The sequence below is a fragment of the Acinonyx jubatus genome, chromosome C1, assembly GCF_027475565.1.
Source record: "Acinonyx jubatus isolate Ajub_Pintada_27869175 chromosome C1, VMU_Ajub_asm_v1.0, whole genome shotgun sequence".
Classification (NCBI taxonomy): domain Eukaryota; kingdom Metazoa; phylum Chordata; class Mammalia; order Carnivora; family Felidae; genus Acinonyx; species Acinonyx jubatus.
The window spans coordinates 11,306,754-11,324,356 of record NC_069381.1 but is presented as its reverse complement, the minus strand read 5'-3'; the positions used below and the strand labels follow the sequence as shown (position 1 = coordinate 11,324,356).

The window sequence follows — 17,603 nt, the reverse complement described above, 5'->3', positions numbered from 1 at the left end:
TTAATCCTTGTCCCCACGGAACTTACGGAGAGTTGGTGGAGATCAACATGTAACACAAATTAACGTAATAACTACCATTGTATCACGGTGACCATAATATAATGGTGATATGTGCCATGATGGAAGGAGCAAGGGGCTGCGACAGAGTAAGGGGTACGGGTGGGGGTAGGGGAGGCCTCTCTGGGGGGTGGGTGACATATGGGCTGAGATGAGGAAGGGCCAGCCGTGAGAACAGAGGAGGACACTCCAAGGACGGGGAGGCAGGAGGAAATACATGGGCTTTGAGGTCAGACTTCAGCTTAACTCCCAGCATTCTGGTGCTGGCTATGACCTTGGACAAACTCCTTCCCTCTCTGAGGCTCCTGTTTCCTCACCTATAACATAGGGGAGGGGCACCTGGCTTAGTCCGTGGAGCACAGGACTCCTGTGGGGTCATGAGTTTGAGTTACACACTGGGTGCAGAGATTACTTAAAAATAAAATGTATTTTTTAGTTTTATTTATTTGGGGCATCTGGTAGCTCAGTTGGCTAAGCGGCCAACTTCGGTTCAGGTCATGATCTCACGGTTCGTGAGTTCAAGCCCCGTGTTGGGCTCTGTGCTTTTAGCACATAAATAATAAACATAAATAAGTGTTTATTTATTTTTGAGAGAGACAGACAGAGAGAGAGCGTGCAAGCCGGGGGAGGGCAAAGAGAGAGGGGAACAGAGTATTCGAAGCCAGCTCCGTGCTAACAGCAGCAAGCCCCACGTGGGGCTCGAACTCACAAACCGTGAGATCATGACCTGAGCCGAAGTTGGATGCTTAACCGACTGAGCCACTCAGATGCCCCAAAAGTGAAATCTTAAAAAAAAACAAACAAACAGGGGCACCTGGGTGGCTCAGTCGGTTAAACATCCAACTTTAGCTCAGGTCATGATGTCACGGTTCGTGAGTTCAAGCCCCACATCAGGCTCTGTGCCGACAGCTCAGAGCCTGGAGCCTGCTTCAGATTCTCTCTCTCTGCCCCTCCCCTGCTCACACTCTGTCTCTCTCTCTCAAAAATAAACATTAAGAAAATTAAACCAAAACAAAAACCAGAGGTCCTGCGCTGGATACCCTCAAATGGGGACAGGAATGCTTCCCTTTGCAGACCTGTTGGGGACGGAGGCACTGAAAGGGTACCCCCCAGAGCCTGGCCCATGGCTATTCTCTCATCACCCTTGCCTGGTCTCTGGAGACCTCGGTCCACACAGTCCATATGCTCTGGAACTAGATCCAGGAACAGGGACAAGTTTTCCTGTGCCACAGCCCTCACTGGCCCAGAGACCTTGGGATGTCAGGACTCAGCAATTCCTGCAAAATGCACAAGTTGGGGTTGGAGGTCTCAGGTAGCTGCATATACAAATCACAGGTGAAGCAGTGTAGTGATGGGTAGTAAGCAGTTAGGAGCTTGGGCTTTGGAATCAGACCTATCTGAATTTGGATCTTAGCTCTCCCGCGTCTTAGCTCTGTGATCTTGAGCAAGTCACGTAATCTTTCTGTACCTTGGGTTTTCTCCTGAGGAGACAGAGAAAACCATTCCTTCCAGGTGGTTCTGAAAGCTGGGCGGCGGTGGGGGGCGGGCAGATAATGCATGAAAAATGCATAACACAGGGTTACAATTCCTCAGTAGAGAATCAGCGTATTAACAGCTCGTGGCAAGTGAAATGCACATATGCTCATCTTCCTGTACCCGGAAGCAGTCGCCTGGACAAGACGGGGAAGTGGGCCTCTTCATTCCCTTCCTCCCCTGAGATGGGCTTCTGCGGTTCCTGCTTCGGCTGCCTGAATCGGGGCCTGCCTCTCCATCCCCTTACTCAGATGTGTTCACTGATCCTTCACACCAGGAGGGCACGACTGAGACTCAGTTATAGTCCCTTGGCTGGGTGGGGTAGGGTGGACTAGAGGCCACGGTCAGCCTCTGGGCTACATGCCCCACCTCCATCATCTGTTCAGTCCACTCGACAAATGGACTTCATTTGAACCCAGGTAGCCTGGCTCCAGGCAGCTTTACTGAATGGGCCCAGTGTGTAGGGAAAACGTTTGAAAACCAAGGGAGGGGAGAGGGGCACCCGGCGGGGGAGGGGGCTCAGTCAGGGTAAGCATCTGACTGACTCTTGATTTCATCTCAGGTCATGATCTCATGGCATATGGGTTCGAGCCCCACATCGGGCTCCACGCTGACAGTGTGGAGCCTGCTTGGGATTCTCTCTCTCCCTCTCTCTCTCTCTCTCTCTGCCCCTTCCCAGCTTACTCTCTCTCAAAAACAAACTTAAAAAACCAAAGGGGAGCAAACCGGGCCACATTATAGCCACATAAATTCCCCTCCTCTCAGGCCCCAAGCCTATGGCCACTTGGGCCATGCAGGGCCCAGCTTCCCAGAGCTGGCTGTGATAACATCGTCTGGGTCTTAATCCCCTCCTGGTCTGGGGGCCTGAGCTGGCACTGTCTGGGCTGGTTGGTTCCCACGGCCAGGCCATTGCTTAGCAAATCAGCACGGGCTCCATGGAGGGGGCCAGAGGCTCAGCAGGCTGGGAAGGCCCCTCTTTGGCCCTGGCCTTGAAGGTCAGAGCCCCTTCTGTGGGCAGAGAGGAGGAAATCCTGGTGTCCGTCCCTTTGGGGGTCCCCGAGGTTGCCCCAGGCCCTTGGCTGCTTGCCAAGGCTGAGCCCCTATTCAAACACCTCACTGGTCCCATCTCCCTGCTTGAGCCCCCACCCCCACTGGGAGCCCCCACCCTTGGCTTCATCTTTCTTAGCACCCCCAGTTCCTGGGACCCCTTCTTCCCCCCAGCTGGCCTCCCTACTTCTCTCTTAGCCAAGGTGGGTTTACTGTGAGTGTAGGCCTCTCCGTGGCAGGGGCCCCTGTGAGGGTTGCTGGGAGTTACAGAGTGTTCTAGGAAGGGAGGTAGCCAGGTCGCACTCAGGAAGCATTTTCCATTCAGTGCCCTTGGCACACCGCCCAGGGAGATGTCAGAAGAAGGCACCCAAGTCTCCAGGCCTCCAGCAATTTGTTATGCTTTCTCTTTATCATTCTGTCACTACCCACTTCAATGCAAATTTTGTATTCTTTTTCCTAAAGGGGGCCCTTAACATTGGACTGGCCCTGCCTTACTCCTTACAACCCATCTCCACCCTGATGGCCAGACCATCTCGCTAGAGCAGGATGTGATCCTCACGAGCCCCCCCTCGCTGCTCCCCACCCAGCCCCTCCGGGGTTCCTGCTGCTTCCAGGGAGGAAAATGCCAAGCCCTCCCGTGACCCTGGGCCATCTGGCCGCAGCCAGCCTCGGCAACCCACCGCATCTCCCACTGCTGTGCCCCTCGCGCCCTCTGCTCAGCCACGGGGCCGGGGGGGGGGGGGGGGGGGGGACGACCTTTCTTTAGTCCCTCTGGCATCTCAGCACCTGGGCTGCCGCACCACGCCCCCCCGAACGTTCAGGACTCAGTGTCAACAGCTCCTTGTCGGTTAGGCCTCCCTGAGCCCACATCACACACATCATAACACCTGGCCTTCCCGTCAACGCCAACCGCACCTGCGTGAAGGGCCCTGCTCTGCCCCAGATGCCTCCCATCTCACTCACCCAGTTCTTCAGGCCGAGAAGCCGAGAGCCCTGGATTCTTCTCATTCTATCAAACCCACATCTAATTGATCAGGAAGTCCTATGGGCTCTTCGAAATACATCCATGTCCAACCACTTCTGACTACCTCCACGACTACCATTTTGGTTCAAGCCCTGGGTTCTCGCCAGGGTTAATATCATCTCACCTGGGTAATTTCACATGCTTCCAAACTGGCTTGTTTCTGCGCTATTCTACAAACAGCAAGGGGAGGAGTCCTTTAAAAATGTCAGTCACGTGGGGTGCCCGGGTGGCTCAGTCGGTTGAGCGTCTGACTTCAGCTCAGGTCACGAGCTCGCGGTATGGGAGTTCCATCGGGCTCTGTGCTGACGGGCTCTGTGCTGAGCCTGGATCCTGCTTTGGATTCTGTGTTTCCCTCTCTCTCTGCCCCTCCCCTGCCTGTGCTCTGTCATTCTCTCTCTCAAAAAATTTTAAAAATTTTAAATAAATTTAAATAAATAAATTTTTTAAAATTAAATAAATTTAAATAAATAAATAAATAAATAATTTTTAAAAACCCAAAACACTGGGCTACAAAAAGACTGTGACTTCTGGCCTGCATGTCTTTTCTCTCTCTCTCTGTCCCTTACTGGCTTGCTCTGAGGGACACCAGCTCCCTGCTGGGAGCTGTCTATGGGGAGGCCCACATGGCGAGGAACGAAGGGAGACCCCTGGCCAACAGCCAGAGAGGAGCTGAGACTCCCAGCCGGTAGCCTGTAAGAAACTGAATCCTGTCAACAGCCACGTGAGTGAGCTTGGAAGTGGACCCCCCCCCCCCCCCCCCGGTCAAGCCTCACGATGTCACCGGAGCCTTGGCCCACGTCTTGACTGCGGTCTGTGAGGAGACCCTGAGCCAGAGGCCCCAGCCAGCCTGTGGGACCCAACCCACAAAAAAGCGCGAGACAGTAAGTGTCTATTGTTTTAAGCTGCTAACTTTTGGGGCCGTTTGTAACACAGCTGTGGATCACAAATACACTCACCTTAGCTCGTCCCAGTCTCCCGCCGACAGAGTGACTTACCCAGCTGTACTTTTCCTTGCGGCACAGTTACTACAGGCCAGAGCCTGGCCCCATGCAGATGTTCAATAATTACTTGTGAATGAGTGACTAGGGTAAGGCATGCAGGATGCCCAAAGGGACAATGCCATAGCTCAGAAGGGGCGAAGTGGGAGTTCAGGAGGGGGGAGGCCGGTTCACCCCAATCCAAGCTGCCCAGGAGGCTACTACCCCCTTCTAGCAGAGACTGGGGGCCCCGGTCTCCCTCCTCTTCGGAAGGATGCTGGTCAGAGCGCAGGATTCGAACTCTCATGGTCTCTGAGAGAAGTCCCAGCTTCATACCCCATTCCAGACCACACCTTCTGGATTTCCTCTGCTCTTTGGACTTCAGGCCTCTTTCTGGGATGGAGATTTGCTAAACGCCTCACTTAGAGTGATCTAATTTTTATACCCTTGTCAGACTTTTTCATAAAAATAATTTAATAGATAAGAAAAGAATCCTAGTCCAACTCACGTGGCCCATTTTTTTGTTTGGAAATGGTCCCTGTGTCCATAAAAAGGAAAGGACTGCCAAATCCAATCCCCTCCCAGCCCTGTCCCCACTGGGTCCCAGGCTGTGCTAGGGGCCAAGAGGCCGGAGAACCTTCCAGCAAAAACATCAGGCCCGAGTTGGAACCTGGTGCCCATTCTGGGTCTGGCAAGGGCTGGCTGGGTGCCCAACTAACTGAGCCATTTCCTCCCAGACTGGGACAAGTTTCCTGCCCAGAGGGAACTGAACGCACTCCCAGGCAGAGGGGGGCTGGGTCCTGGATTGGGGAAGGGGCAGCCACAGGCATTTCCCCCACCTCAGCTACTTTGGGGCTGAGAGGCCCATCTGGGGGTAGGGTGGCAGAGAGCAAAGGGTCAGGGATTAGGCTTGGACTGTCAGTTGGGTGGCCATTTCTGGAGGAATGAGCTGAAACCACCCTGTCCAGGCTTGGGGCCAGCCTGCCCCATGTCCCAGGTGTGTCCCAGGTGTGTCCCAGGGTGGGGAGCGGAGAATCCTACCCCAGACTCTGTCCTGAGGCAGTAGCCTTTGGGTGACCATGGTGGCCTTTGCTGAGAAGCAGGGCTTGCCAGAACCTGGAATCCTCCAAGAATCTTCTCCCCTCACCTCCTCCCTGACGTCTCCTCCACCCCTCCTAGACAATCTGACCCTCACAACCCCCAGGAGGCCTGGAAGCTGGGAGTCTCCTTTGCCCTGTGGGGCCCCTCCTGGGAAAGGGCCCTGAGCTGGGCCTTCAGTCCCTGTGGAAACTGCCCTGTGGGCTAGATGCTCGGGCCAGGGTAACATGGCTGTGATGGAGCATCAGATTACCCTGCTCACAAGGTGGCTGTAACCATATTCCAGAACCTTCCAGGAATGGACCTGCCATATTTTATGTGCACCTCGGTTGGTTTCCGTGGCCCCAGTTCTTCCAACAAGAGGGGGGTAGCAGGAGGCATGCAAAGCACTTGAGCTCTGGGAGTCAGGCCACCTGGATTCAAATCCTGACTTAGCCACCAACTAGCTCAGTGACCTTGAGCAAGTTACATAACCTCTCTGAGCCTGTTTCTGAATCTGTAAAAAGGGATAACAGTACCTGCCTCTTGAGGCTGATGTCAGAACCAAACGAGATCATAAAAGTGCTCGGCATAGTGCTTGGCACATGGTCAGCACCCTACACGTGGCAATTTTTCTTCTGACGGGCTCAGAGAGTGGCGGCGAAGCCCCCCCAAGGACACACAGCAAGTAAGCAGAGGAGCTGGTACCCAACCTTTTCCCAGATAGTCTGTTGCCTCCCCGGGCTGGGCCCTGCAGGAAATACGAGGCTGAACGAAGCTGAAATGGCAAGGATCGTCACGGTCTTAGCTGAGCCTCCCTTTAGCTGGTTCTCAGCCTAGGATGGGACGGAAGGTGGGCACCATCCACCCGCGACCGCAGGTGGGCGCTAGACCACGCGTCCAGGCTAGACCACATCCCCATGCCTTCCACAGCCACCTCAGTACTGAACTCCCCAACACCAGGGGACCCAGCTGGCATGTTTCCCCGGGGCCCACCCCAGCCAGAGGAGCTGTGTGGCCTCAGAAAAGCCTCTTTCCCTCTCTGTGTGTTCATGATTCTTTAATTTTTTTTTTTTAACGTTTTATTTATTTTTGGGACTGAGAGAGACAGAGCATGAACGGGGGAGGGGCCGAGAGAGAGGGAGACACAGAATCGGAAGCAGGCTCCAGGCTCTGAGCCGTCAGCCCAGAGCCCGACGCGGGGCTCGAACTCACGGGCCGCGAGATCGTGACCTGAGCTGAAGTCGGCCGCTTAACCGACTGCGCCACCCAGGCGCCCCTGTGTGTTCATGATTCTAACGCAGTTTGAGAAAATCATCTTTATTGTTGTTCATGGAGAGGGCGAGGGGGGCCAGTAAAGGAGAAGCCATTCTGAGAACACAATTCTCCCCCATTCCCCCAACCCCCCCACCGGGAAGGCGGGTTTGAGGGCGCTGCATCCGTCCTCTGTCCTGAGAAAAATAGGGGTTCGCTCAGTGGCCTCCAAGTGCCCCCTTCTGAGAGCTCTAGCCCCGAGCCCTCTTCTCCCTCCCAAGAGCCCCAGTGCCCACCTTGAACTCCAAGTGGGGGGCAGGGCTGGCAGTCCTGGGGTCAAGACCTCCAGATGAGCCTGGGTGGGCCTGAGACAGACCCCCAAGTCCTTGCCAAGGCAGGTCAAGAGGGGGCTGTCCCCTGGGGCTGGCCAGGTGCTGAGGGCTGGGGCGGGGGCTGCCTTGGAGCTGACACTGAAGGCCTCTGAGATGGAAACTCCTGGGGGAAGGTGGGGAGGAAAAGAAGAAGGACACAACTCAGCTCCCCCATCCTCTGGTGGGGGAGCTTCAGGCCCTGCTTCTCACGCAGGGGTCAAAGCTTAACACCAGGTGAAAGAGGGGATTTCAGCTCCTTCTGCCCCCACCCCGAGAGAGGTCACCCCAGCCCTTCTTGAACTCGGGCCTGTGGAGGCTCCTCGGGCTGTCTGGAGCGGGGCTTCCGTGTCTGGGGGACCCACGCGGTGAAGCGCCCACCTGTATCTGGCAAAGGTCCAGCAGGGTACGGACGTTCGTCAGGCACCAGAGCTCGCCCAGCAGGGACATAAGGACACCCAGGAGGTCCAGCCAGCTGCCCACGGTCAGCAGCAGCACGAAGAGGCCGCCCATGCGCACCAGCACCGTCTGGACCTGGCTCTGCAGGCCGGGGTTCTGCCGCTGTTCCTCTGGGGGGGCAGGGCACCTGTCACCACCTGCCTGCCCTACCTGAGGTCCGGCCTGGGACGGGGCCTGGACTCCCAGCTGCCCCCCGACCTTCCTCAGTGTGAGCCTTCCCCTCCCCTTGCAGCCCCTTGCCTCCCTCCTCCCTCACCCCCACTCTCTGAGCACCTGGCTGGCACCAGGCACTTCTTCCTAACCAGGCCTCGCTGTCTACCCCCGAGCCTGCCCGCTGCTACGCTCTGCCTGCAGTCAGGGGAGGGAGGGGAGGCACGCCAGCTCCAAGCCGCAGGCCCTGTCCTGCCTCCACTGCCACCTCTAATCGGTCGGGAAGCCCCGGGGACTCTTTCTGCTAAGTAGAGCCCCACCCGAACCCACCTCCCCACTCCCGCTGCCCCACCCAGTCCCAGCTCCCGGCTTCTGTTCTTGACCTTGTGGGTCAAGTGTCTACTCCATGTCCACTCGGCAGCTAGTGACCTTCTAAACACAGGAACGGGACGTCCTGCCTGATCTGAGCCGTGTCCTCGTTTCGTCTCTGGCTCGCTCCCGTTCCTTACTACTCCCCAGCATGCCAGACTCACTCCCACCTCAGGGCCTTTGCACCCGCTGCTCTCTGCCTGACTGCCCTTCCCTGTCCCACCACCTCGACCCCGTCTCCGCCCTGCAGCCAGGCGGTTCTTCCCATAGCCCACATCTGGCCAGGTCGCTCTCCCCTGCTGAAAGCCATGCAGGGGCTTCTCATCAGACCGCCTGCACTGGGTTGATGAGGGCTCTCCATCAGGCCCCCCCATCAGCCTGGCCAGTCTCAACACCTCCCCAATCCCTTGGGGTGACAGCCATACTCCACTTTTTCAGTCGTTCCACAGGGCCCCACCTTCTCTCACCTCTGGGCTTCGGCCTACGGGGTTCCCTCTGCCAGGATCTCTTCCCCGCCCCCCTTCCCCACCCGAGCCCTCCTACTATCCTTCAGAACCCGGTTCAAGCTCCATCTCCTTGGGGCTCCCAGCGCATGCCACACCCATCAGTGAGCCGCCCCATATGGCTTCTGTCACTAGACTGGGCGCCCTGGGATGGCAGGGGTGTGGTCTAACTGTTGTCGGCCTCCCCGGGGCCTAGCACAATGCTGTGCCCCGGTCGGACAGTGGGACGCGAACGCCCAGTGAATCAGCGGCCGCCCAGGACCCCGCCTGTGGCCCTTACCCTGCATGTAGATGACGAGCAGCGTGTAGCAGATGACGAGCGGCGTCCAGAAACGCACGGCGTCTGACGTGCTCAGGAAGTCCCGGTTGATAAGGGCCACGGCTGCCAGGTCACCCACGGCAAAGGCCACGGCCAGGGCGCGGGCCAGCAGCCGGGGGAGGGCATGAGCGCCGGCCAGCAGGCCCAGGCAGACCCCGCAGTACTGCTGGCTGCTGTGCAGCTCGTAGAGCTGGTAGATGTGGCCGCAGAGGCGCCTGGCGCCCGTGCGAAGCAGCGTGGCCAGCCAGAGGCCCAGCAGCAGGTTCAGGGTGCGGTGCGGGGCGTCCTCCTGCAGGAAGCTCAGGCCGCAGGTCAGCCCGCAGCCCAGCGCGTACTGGCACAGCAGGTGCAGCCGCAGCCTCTCGGGGCCCTGGGAGCCCTGGGCGGGGGAGCGGCGGGGGGAGAAAGGGGGCCACGATGCTGGGGGCTCAGGCTGCCTCTCACCTGAGGCGGGGGGGGGGGTGGGCAAGGGGCTGTGAAGGTGCAGAGGCTCCATTCTGTAGGAATCTGGAGCCGGGAGGAACCTTGGGGATCATTCCCAAAGAAGGAATAGTCCCTGGGGTGCCCGGGTGGCTCCGTCAGTTAAGCGTCTGACTCTTGATTTCGGCTCAGGTCATGATCTCATGGTTCGTGAGATCGAGGCCCGCATTGGGGTCTGCGCTGACAGCATGGAGCCTGCTTGGGATTCTCTCTCTCTCCCTCTCTCTCTCTCTCTCTCTCTCTCTCTCAAAATAAATAAATAAACTTAAAAAAAAAAAAAGCAGGGATATTGCCTTCAAGGTCAAGCCCTACCTACTGGGATCATTTCTTGCTGCTTAATTTCAGTCACGATTGTTCCTTGGGCCCCATGTGCTTGCTGAAGGTTTGCGGCTCAGAGCCTTGAAGACCTGGGTTCAGAGCCTGACTCTGCTTTTTGCTGGTTATTGACCTGCGACAAGCCAGTTACCCTCTCTGAGCCTTAGTTTCCCCGTCCGTGAAATGGAGATCACAGCAAAGCTCTACCCGCCTCTGACTGTGTGGATACGTGAGATGATACGCACTCAGAGGATCCGGCACGGGGCCTGGCACACGGGGAGCTTGGTGTCCAGGAGCTCGCTAGGAGCAGGGACTGCACTGGCGATCACAACCCCAGGGGGCAATCTGCACCCTCCGGTCTCGGTCTTACAGAAAGGAGGTGGTGAGGAGACAGGGGGGTCTGGGGTGAAAATCAGGGCCCGGGTTCGGGTAATGATACCCCCCCCCACCCACCTCAGGGAGCCTTACCTTGCCCAGGGAGAGCAGTGTGGAGATAGCCCGGAGGGAGAACTCAAGCACCACCAGGGCGGCCACCCGGGCCCCCACGACGGTCAGAATCAGGGCCAGCCCTGCCAGGTGCACGGTCTCCAGCAAGGCCCACGGGGCCTGCAGCCGGTGCTTTTCCAGCCGCCGCTCAGGGTTGCTGTGGGGCAGAATGGACGTGGGCAGGGCCAGAACCACCAGCCTCGACCTGGGCAGTGGTCCCCGTGCCCCCAGACGTGCTCACTGGGGATAGGGTTCCCTTCCCTCCGGCCCTGCCCTCACAGGCCGGAGACAGCTCGGGGGGGGCCCAGGAGTGGGCTGGGTCGGCAGGCACTCACTTGGCACAGTTCACAAAGAAGTAGACCTTCAGGAGGCTGTTCAGGACGGAGACTCCGCTGGCCCCGATGAGGCCTGAGGGGCAGGAGGGAGGGCAGGTGGTTTGGAGGGTTAGAGGTGGTGGGAGACCCACGTGGTGGGGGGCGGGGGCGGGGGGGGGGTCCACCCTGCAGCTGCCCAGAGCTGCCAGAGGGGGCGGGGCTGCACGCGACAGGGAGGTGGCGCTCACCTTGCAGGACAGAGTCTAGGAGGCTGGAGCCCCACTGGAGGGAGGGGAGGCCGGGGAGCCAGGAGGGCAGGGATGGCAGGGAGAACATGGCTGCTGCCGGGATCAGCCCCCGCCTCTGGCCAGGTCTGCTCCAGAGAGACCAAAGTCACAGGGCAAAGGTGTCAGTGGAGGGAGGGGAGGGGCAGGGAGGGATCAGAAGCTCAAGGGAGGGAAGGGGAGGGGAGGGGAGGCAGGGATACCTTCAGGGCCCCAGGGTTACTGGCCTCGGAAGCCTACTGCTGTCCAGGGGCTCCGCCTTTGGGCGGCATGAAACCAGCACTGATCTCTGGCCTCTGTCTCTGCTCAAGTCGGGTGCCCGTTTTTCTCACCCTACCTTAGGCCTTGCCCCACAGGGCCTTCCTGAAGCCCCAGGCCTTATCTGTTGCCCCCCACAGCCTTGCATCTGGGCTCTGCCCCCTCAGCCCCAGTTCTGGAAGGTGGTCCGTACCCCCCACAACCTGAGGTTGAGATACAGTTCTGGGCCCCCCCTCTCCTTCCGCCACTGGGCAGCCTGCCTCGACGATCCTCCCCGTGTCCACTAGGTGGCAGGCCTCAGTTGGGTTGGAAGCCGAGGGTGCGGCAAATCTGGATCCTCCTTCCCCAGACCGAGGAGGGAGCCAAGGGGTGGGGGGTGGTGTCACGGGTGGGGGAGACCGAGGCTTCAGCAGAAGGGAGTCGTGGAAGTAAACAAAATAGAAAACTTTATTGGTTTGGAGTGTGTGGTGGGGTACCCCCGGGGAACAGCAGACATGGGGGATGGCAGGGGAGGTGGTTTAGGCTCTGCTTGGGCTGGGGCCAGTCCTATCCCTTCCAGGGACTCGGTGTCATTCTCTGAAGCACAAAGGTCAGCGTGGGCCTTAGGAACACACTCACTGGGAGGAGTGTGGCTGCAGCCTGGGGAAAGGGCCCAGGGTGAGGACACCTAGCTCTGCTACTCACGTTGAGCCAATCCCCTCCCCACCCTGGGCCTTAGCCTCCTCATCTGAAGAATGGGCATGTCCAGAGACCCCTTTCAGAACGGTCATGAGGATTTGTCTGGATGCCCACAGTGCTGGGCACCTAGGAAGCCCTCAGTAAAAGCTTCTAGTTGGTGTTATAGGCTGCATTATGTCCCCCCCACCCACATTCATATATTGAAGTTCTAACCCCCTATATGTGACTGTAATTGGAGATGGGGTCCCTAAAGAGGTAATTAAGTTAAAATGAGGACATTAGGGTCGGTGCTAATCCAACAGGACTGGGGGCCTTATAAGAAGAGATTAGGACACAGACACAGAAGGAAGACCATGTGAGGACCCGGGGGGAAGATGGCCGTCCACATGCCAGCGGGGAGAGAGAGAGGGGAGAGAGAGGAGAGAGAGAGAGAGAGAGAGGCCTCAGAAGAAACCAACCCCGCTCATGGCCTGGATGTCTGACTTCCAGCCTCCAAGCTGTGAGACAATATCTGTTGTTTAAACCATCTTGTCGGAGGTCCACTATGGCCTCGTGGTGCCTCACAGTGACTGTCGGGGGCCCTCCAGCCCTCATGGTCCTGGCTCTTGCCAGGGACACCAGCCTGCGCCGGGCAGAGCTAACTTCCAGTCCTCTTTCTGCCACTTCAGAGCTGTGTGGCTTTGGTCAAAGCACTTCCCTTTTCTGAGTTCTTAGCTTCCTCTTGGTAAAAGAGGGTTTTACCGTCTCACACTGTTTGAGGACTAAGCAAGCTGATGCTTGTAAGCGACCCAGCTCAAGGTGATGGCCATGCCCCGGAGCAGCGATTATCATAATGAGTAAGGCTCTGGGATAAGGTAGCCCAGTACAGAGGGGGAAGAGAATTTGCTGGACAGCAAAGTGGCTGGCCATCCAGAACAAATGCTCTGGCCTGAGGGGGGGCCGTGGGTCTGGGGGGGACCAGCGCGGTCCACACTCTCCTCCGACCTGTGGCAGGGTCTAGGCCAGTGGTCTGCTCTGAGCCGGCCATTCCCAGCTGGAGCGGGCCATTGCTTCCTGCCGAGTGCCAGGCTGTGTCGGGAAATGGGGGTGAGGGGTGCCCCCTAGGTGCCCTGGTGCAGGCCCCGCCCAGCCAGTTTCCGGAGCTCATCCCAGAAGAGCATGCTGAGGATAGTGTGGGGGCCCAGGCGCAGGTAGGCTGGGCCCAGACCCTTGTAGAGTGCCAGGGGGCCCTCCTGCCGCCAGATCTTCACCAGGCAGTCGGCGAGGCCACCATACAGCTGGCCCTGGGGACAGACACGGGGCAGATGTCACTACAGGGAACGTGGCGCCCTGGCTGGCACAACCAGGGGTGTCTGTGTGTGGGGGCTACTGTGGCACATCAGTAGAGAGACTCTCCCCAAGCTGGGCAAATTCTAGAAAGGTGGCCCTGTAGGCTGTGAAATGTAAGAAGCTTCTTCGTCCAGGCAGCCACGGCCCCATGCCTGGGGGCTGAACTTTGGCTAGTGGCACACAGGTGGATTTCAGCCCTCACTCGGCCTGTGGAGGGCACCTCTGTGCTGAGCGCAGCCTGCACCGGTGTATGCGAGGGCCCGTGTGCGTGAGGCCGTGGGGTCAGGCCTGGATTCTGATTCGGGCTCCTCTACGTATCAGCAGGACGACCGCACACACAAGTCACCAGATCTCTCTGAGCGTCAGTTTCCTCATCAGGAAGATGGAGGTGATGGTGAGGATGGAATAAAACCCAGAGGTGAAAATGCTTAGCCCATGCCTGGGACATAGGTGCTCAGCAAACAAGGCAAATCGATGCGTCTCCATGCATGTCACGTGTCTGTGTGTCTCTGGCTGTGTGTGTGTGTGTGTGTGTGTGTGTGTGTGTGGGAGGGTGCTCTCCAGCTTCCCACTGGCCCCCCACCCCCCGCACCAGCCCCTGCTCACTTTGCCAGTTCCGTCCACGGGCTGATTGTATAGCCGTGTGCTGACCACGTCGAAGGGGGTCATGACTGCGGCCACGGCGACGCTACTGATCATGCCTCCAGCCAAAGCCACCAGCCAGCTGTCCTCCGGGAGCCACTGTGGGGTGGTACAGGTTCTGACGCCTGCAGGTGCCCTCCCCCCACCCGCAGGGTACCCACCCTCCCCTCCCAGCGTGTGGGGGCTGGGAGACCTAGGGGAAGGGGAACAGACCGGGCGCCTCCAGCTACCTCCCACCCCAGCTCTGTCACAGCTACAGGGCTCACTGCTGGCCCCCACTCCTGCTGGGCACAAGGGCCAGGGACATGACCCTAAGGGCAGAGCTAGGGTCCTCAGCTGTCTTCAGGGGCCCTGTCTGTCACCTCCCTGTTGGCTTCCCTAGGTGGGGGTCCAGCTGGAGATGTTAGGGAGTGATGAGGGCCCAGAGGGGGAGAAAGGAGGCAGGCAGCCCTTACTTTGGGGTGTCTGTGGGTGGGCAGGCACAGGTGTCCCTGGCTCCTCACCTGTTGTTTCTGCACCCAGGCCTTGGCAGAGGCAAAGGTGGCCAGCTGGGCCGCGGAGCCGACCATGACCCTGGGCACGGCCCCACCCACGCCCCGCCATAGTCCTGCCAGGCCTTGCTGCCGCCAGATGGTCTCCAAGGCCCCCAGAACACTCTGCGGGGAGAAGACGCCGCGTCATGGTCAGCCCCTGCCGGCCCAGGAGCCCATCCGGCCCAGGGAGCTCTGGGGAGTGACGGTTCCTACCTGGTGATGGTGCTGGTGCCCCACAGCCATCGCGGCCACCGTCTGGGCCTGCAGCTGTGTTTTGACCTGTGACAGCAGATGTGAGAGAGGGCCTGGACGAGCGCGCCCCGACATCCAGAGCGCCACGAGCCCACCCCCACAGCTGAGGGGGCGTGTGGGATAGGGTCGGGGGCGAGGCTCTGAAGTTAGCCTGGGTCTGTATCCCGGTGTGACCGGAGCAAGTTACTTAACCCCCTCCAGGCCCGTCCGCTCACGCCTGACAAGCTGTTCTGAGGACTAAGCGGGATGACGACAGTACAACACGCAGCCGGGGACGCGGGGGCCTCGCTTATTTTTCACTCGCACAGGCTGCACGGGAAGATGGGTGGCCACACGGGGGTGGAGCCAGCACACGTCCTGCCACCCTCTGCCCCCTCCTCTGGCTCAGGCCTGGTGGGGCAGGGACCCCAGGAGGATGAGGATCAGGACCAGGCTCTGGGGCTTTGAGCCAAGGGGCAGATTCCAATCCCGGGCAGGGATGTTCCCCGCCCAGCAGGCCCCACCCGGCCGTCCAGGTCGGTCCCGCAGGGCCAGCCTGGGAGGCTCCAGAGTCCCCGGGCGAGCTGGGTCACGGGGTGATGGAGGATGGAGAAAAGGCACTCACCAAGTAAGCAGGGCTCCCCACGAAGGCTCCCAGTGCCCCAGCCACGGCGCCTGCGACCACGGTGCCACCAGGCTGTTGGGTGAGGCCAGCCTGGCACGCCAGGCTGTAGCAGTAGAAGCGGACGCCATTCATGAGGCCCTGGTAAAGGAGGCCGGCGGCCAGCCCCTTCTGCAGGCCACACAGCCCATCTGCACGGATCACTGCGGCCACCGAGGCAAAAAAGCCCCTGTAGGGCCGCGGGTAGGTGCCCCGGGCCCGCAGCTCCCCCTGCAGCTGCAGCCGCGTCTTCACCACCTCTAGAGGGTTAGTGAAGACACAGGCCAGGCAACAGGCCGAGGCGCCTAGCACCAGGTCCACAGCGGGGGCAACCGTCTCCCTGGCCTCTGTTCCTGAGGCCCGTTGCGCCCCGGGCAGGGACATGGGCACAGGCCCTGGGGTGGCGGAGCTTACGCTGTCTGCACCCCCGCAGGGCCGCCCGGCTGGGGATCAAGGGGGCCTGGGGCCATGTCTGGAGGGCAGACGTCCAGGTCAGACAGGCCGCCGGGTGGCCCCTGGTCTATCCTGGGAGTCCACCTGCTCTGCTCCGCCGCTGGGGCTGTTGGAGCCCGGGACACGCCCCTGCTGGCTCTGACCAATCCCAGCTGTCTCTGTTCTCCACACCTCCCCGCAGGGGTGGGCCTGGACCCTGGGATCTGGGGAAAAGGTCACCTGGGGCAGGCGGGAGATTGGGGGCGGGGAGAAGGTGTCAATCAGCTGAGACACCTCCTCCTGTTTTTCTTATCCTCCTGCCCTCCCTGTGGCGCTGGGGCGAAGGGCTGGTGCCCCTGCCCCGCCTCTGGTTTAGCCAGTCCTGCTGCAGCTCGGAGCCCTGGGCATAGAGCAACTGCCTGGGGAGGCTCCTGAAACCGTGCCCAGGCAACGCGCTGACTGCCCACAACCACCCTGCCACTGTCCTTGTGGCTTCTCCGTTCCCGGCCTCAGTCTTCCAGTCTGGTTCCCACAGTCTATGGTCCCACTGAGAGCCGAGGTGGAGAAGGGCTTCTCGAGCCCTGTGGAACTGCTTTTGAACCCCAGGCTCTGCTACCATGTGTGACTCTGGGCAAGTCACTTTCTCTCTCTTAGCGACGGTCTGTTTCTAAAACGGGGATATCAGCACCTACTTCAGAGGTGTGTGGAGAACATGCCTGGCACAGGGCTCCACCCAGAAGATGCCCACCCCCCCCCCACACTGCCCCGTCCCCCGCTCTGGCTCCTTCCTCCCCATCCTTTGCCTCCCAAGACTCCAGGGCCCTGGGGCCGTTGTGTCTCAAGGAGTGGCCTGTGGCTTTGGTCATTCACCCTATGAAGACTTGCCCCCTAGTCCTGTCCCTCCTCCTGGTGGGAACCTCTTCTGGACTATAGGTTTCTGGAGAGGCCCTGGTATAGAAATGGCCCTTTGTCTTTGTGTTTTGGGTTTTTTTTGCTTTTTTTCAGACAGAGGGAAAGAGAGAGAGAATGAATCTTAGGCAGGCTCCACACCTAGCTCACTACTGTACCTTGAGACCGTGACCTGAGCCGAAATCAAGAGTCGGCTGCTTAACTGACTGAGCCACCCAGGCGCCCATACGTGGCCCTTTGTGAGAAGGGACTTCACACCCCTGGGAATGGCTGTCAGGCGCTAGGCTGCTCGGCCTGGCCTCCACCTTGGCCTCTGCCCCCGGGCAGTTCTCTCCCGCCACGGTCACCCCACATCAGCCAAGTTCCAAACAGAACCAGAGGCCGAGCCACCCTGCCTGCAAGCCCACTTCTAGGCCTCCACGCCCACCTTTCCCAGCTCCCGCTCCTTTCCCCCCAGGTACGAAGCCCTGAAAGAGGCAGCGCTGAGGGCTTCGGGGCCCCAGATCACTTCCCCCCAACCCCCGGCCTGGGCCTGGCAGGCTTGGCACCCTCTGGCCTGCGCCCAGCGGTCTGGGGACAGCTTGGACACTCTCGGGTTTATGGCCGGCATGGCCGGCACTCGCCCCCAGAGCTGGGGAGGCTGGGAAGGCTGGCCGCAGAGACAAGTCCCGGGACTGGAGGGGTAGCTGCCGCTCCCCTGGCCACTGCAGGAAATACAACAGAGAGCAAAGGTCAGGCCAAGAAACCCTCAGGGCCTGAGCTCCAGAGAGCTCCATGGGGGGGCAGCGGGCGACTGGGTTCTCGGTGTCAGCACAGAGCAGCTGATGGCAGAGAATTATGGAATGAATGAAGAATGAATGGCCAAGGGGCTTCAGAGGGGGGCTGGAGATGCCCCTCCTCCATCCTGGTCATAA

At 59.5% G+C, this 17,603-nt stretch overlaps 2 protein-coding genes across 4 annotated transcripts; both read right to left on the bottom strand.

Annotated features, from left to right (window-relative positions):
• Nucleotides 1-1,205: 1,205 nt before the first annotated feature.
• Nucleotides 1,206-11,554, bottom strand: TMEM82 (transmembrane protein 82). Of its 3 annotated transcripts, none has more exons than XR_008292273.1 (7): nucleotides 10,981-11,554; nucleotides 10,754-10,826; nucleotides 10,401-10,575; nucleotides 9,099-9,516; nucleotides 7,719-7,906; nucleotides 7,266-7,464; nucleotides 1,206-1,334 (listed from the first exon to the last, which is right to left on the bottom strand). XR_008292273.1 is itself a non-coding variant. In XM_027060331.2 (6 exons), exons 1-6 carry the CDS (start codon nucleotides 11,066-11,068, stop codon nucleotides 7,369-7,371), a joined length of 1,038 nt encoding a protein of 345 aa, XP_026916132.1. In that variant the 5' UTR covers nucleotides 11,069-11,554; the 3' UTR covers nucleotides 7,024-7,368. The 3 variants fall into 3 exon arrangements, 1 of the variants encoding a protein (XP_026916132.1); XR_003420400.2 differs by lacking the exon at nucleotides 1,206-1,334 and adding an exon at nucleotides 7,022-7,166; XM_027060331.2 differs by lacking the exon at nucleotides 1,206-1,334 and having other exon boundaries at nucleotides 7,024-7,464.
• Nucleotides 11,555-11,703: 149 nt separating this feature from the next.
• SLC25A34 (solute carrier family 25 member 34) lies at nucleotides 11,704-15,941 on the bottom strand. Its single transcript, XM_027060332.2, has 5 exons — nucleotides 15,313-15,941; nucleotides 14,670-14,735; nucleotides 14,427-14,579; nucleotides 13,888-14,022; nucleotides 11,704-13,235 (listed from the first exon to the last, which is right to left on the bottom strand). The coding sequence occupies exons 1-5, from the start codon at nucleotides 15,730-15,732 to the stop codon at nucleotides 13,053-13,055; spliced, it is 957 nt and encodes a 318-aa protein (XP_026916133.1). The 5' UTR covers nucleotides 15,733-15,941; the 3' UTR covers nucleotides 11,704-13,052.
• Between the last annotated feature and the right edge of the window lie 1,662 nt (nucleotides 15,942-17,603).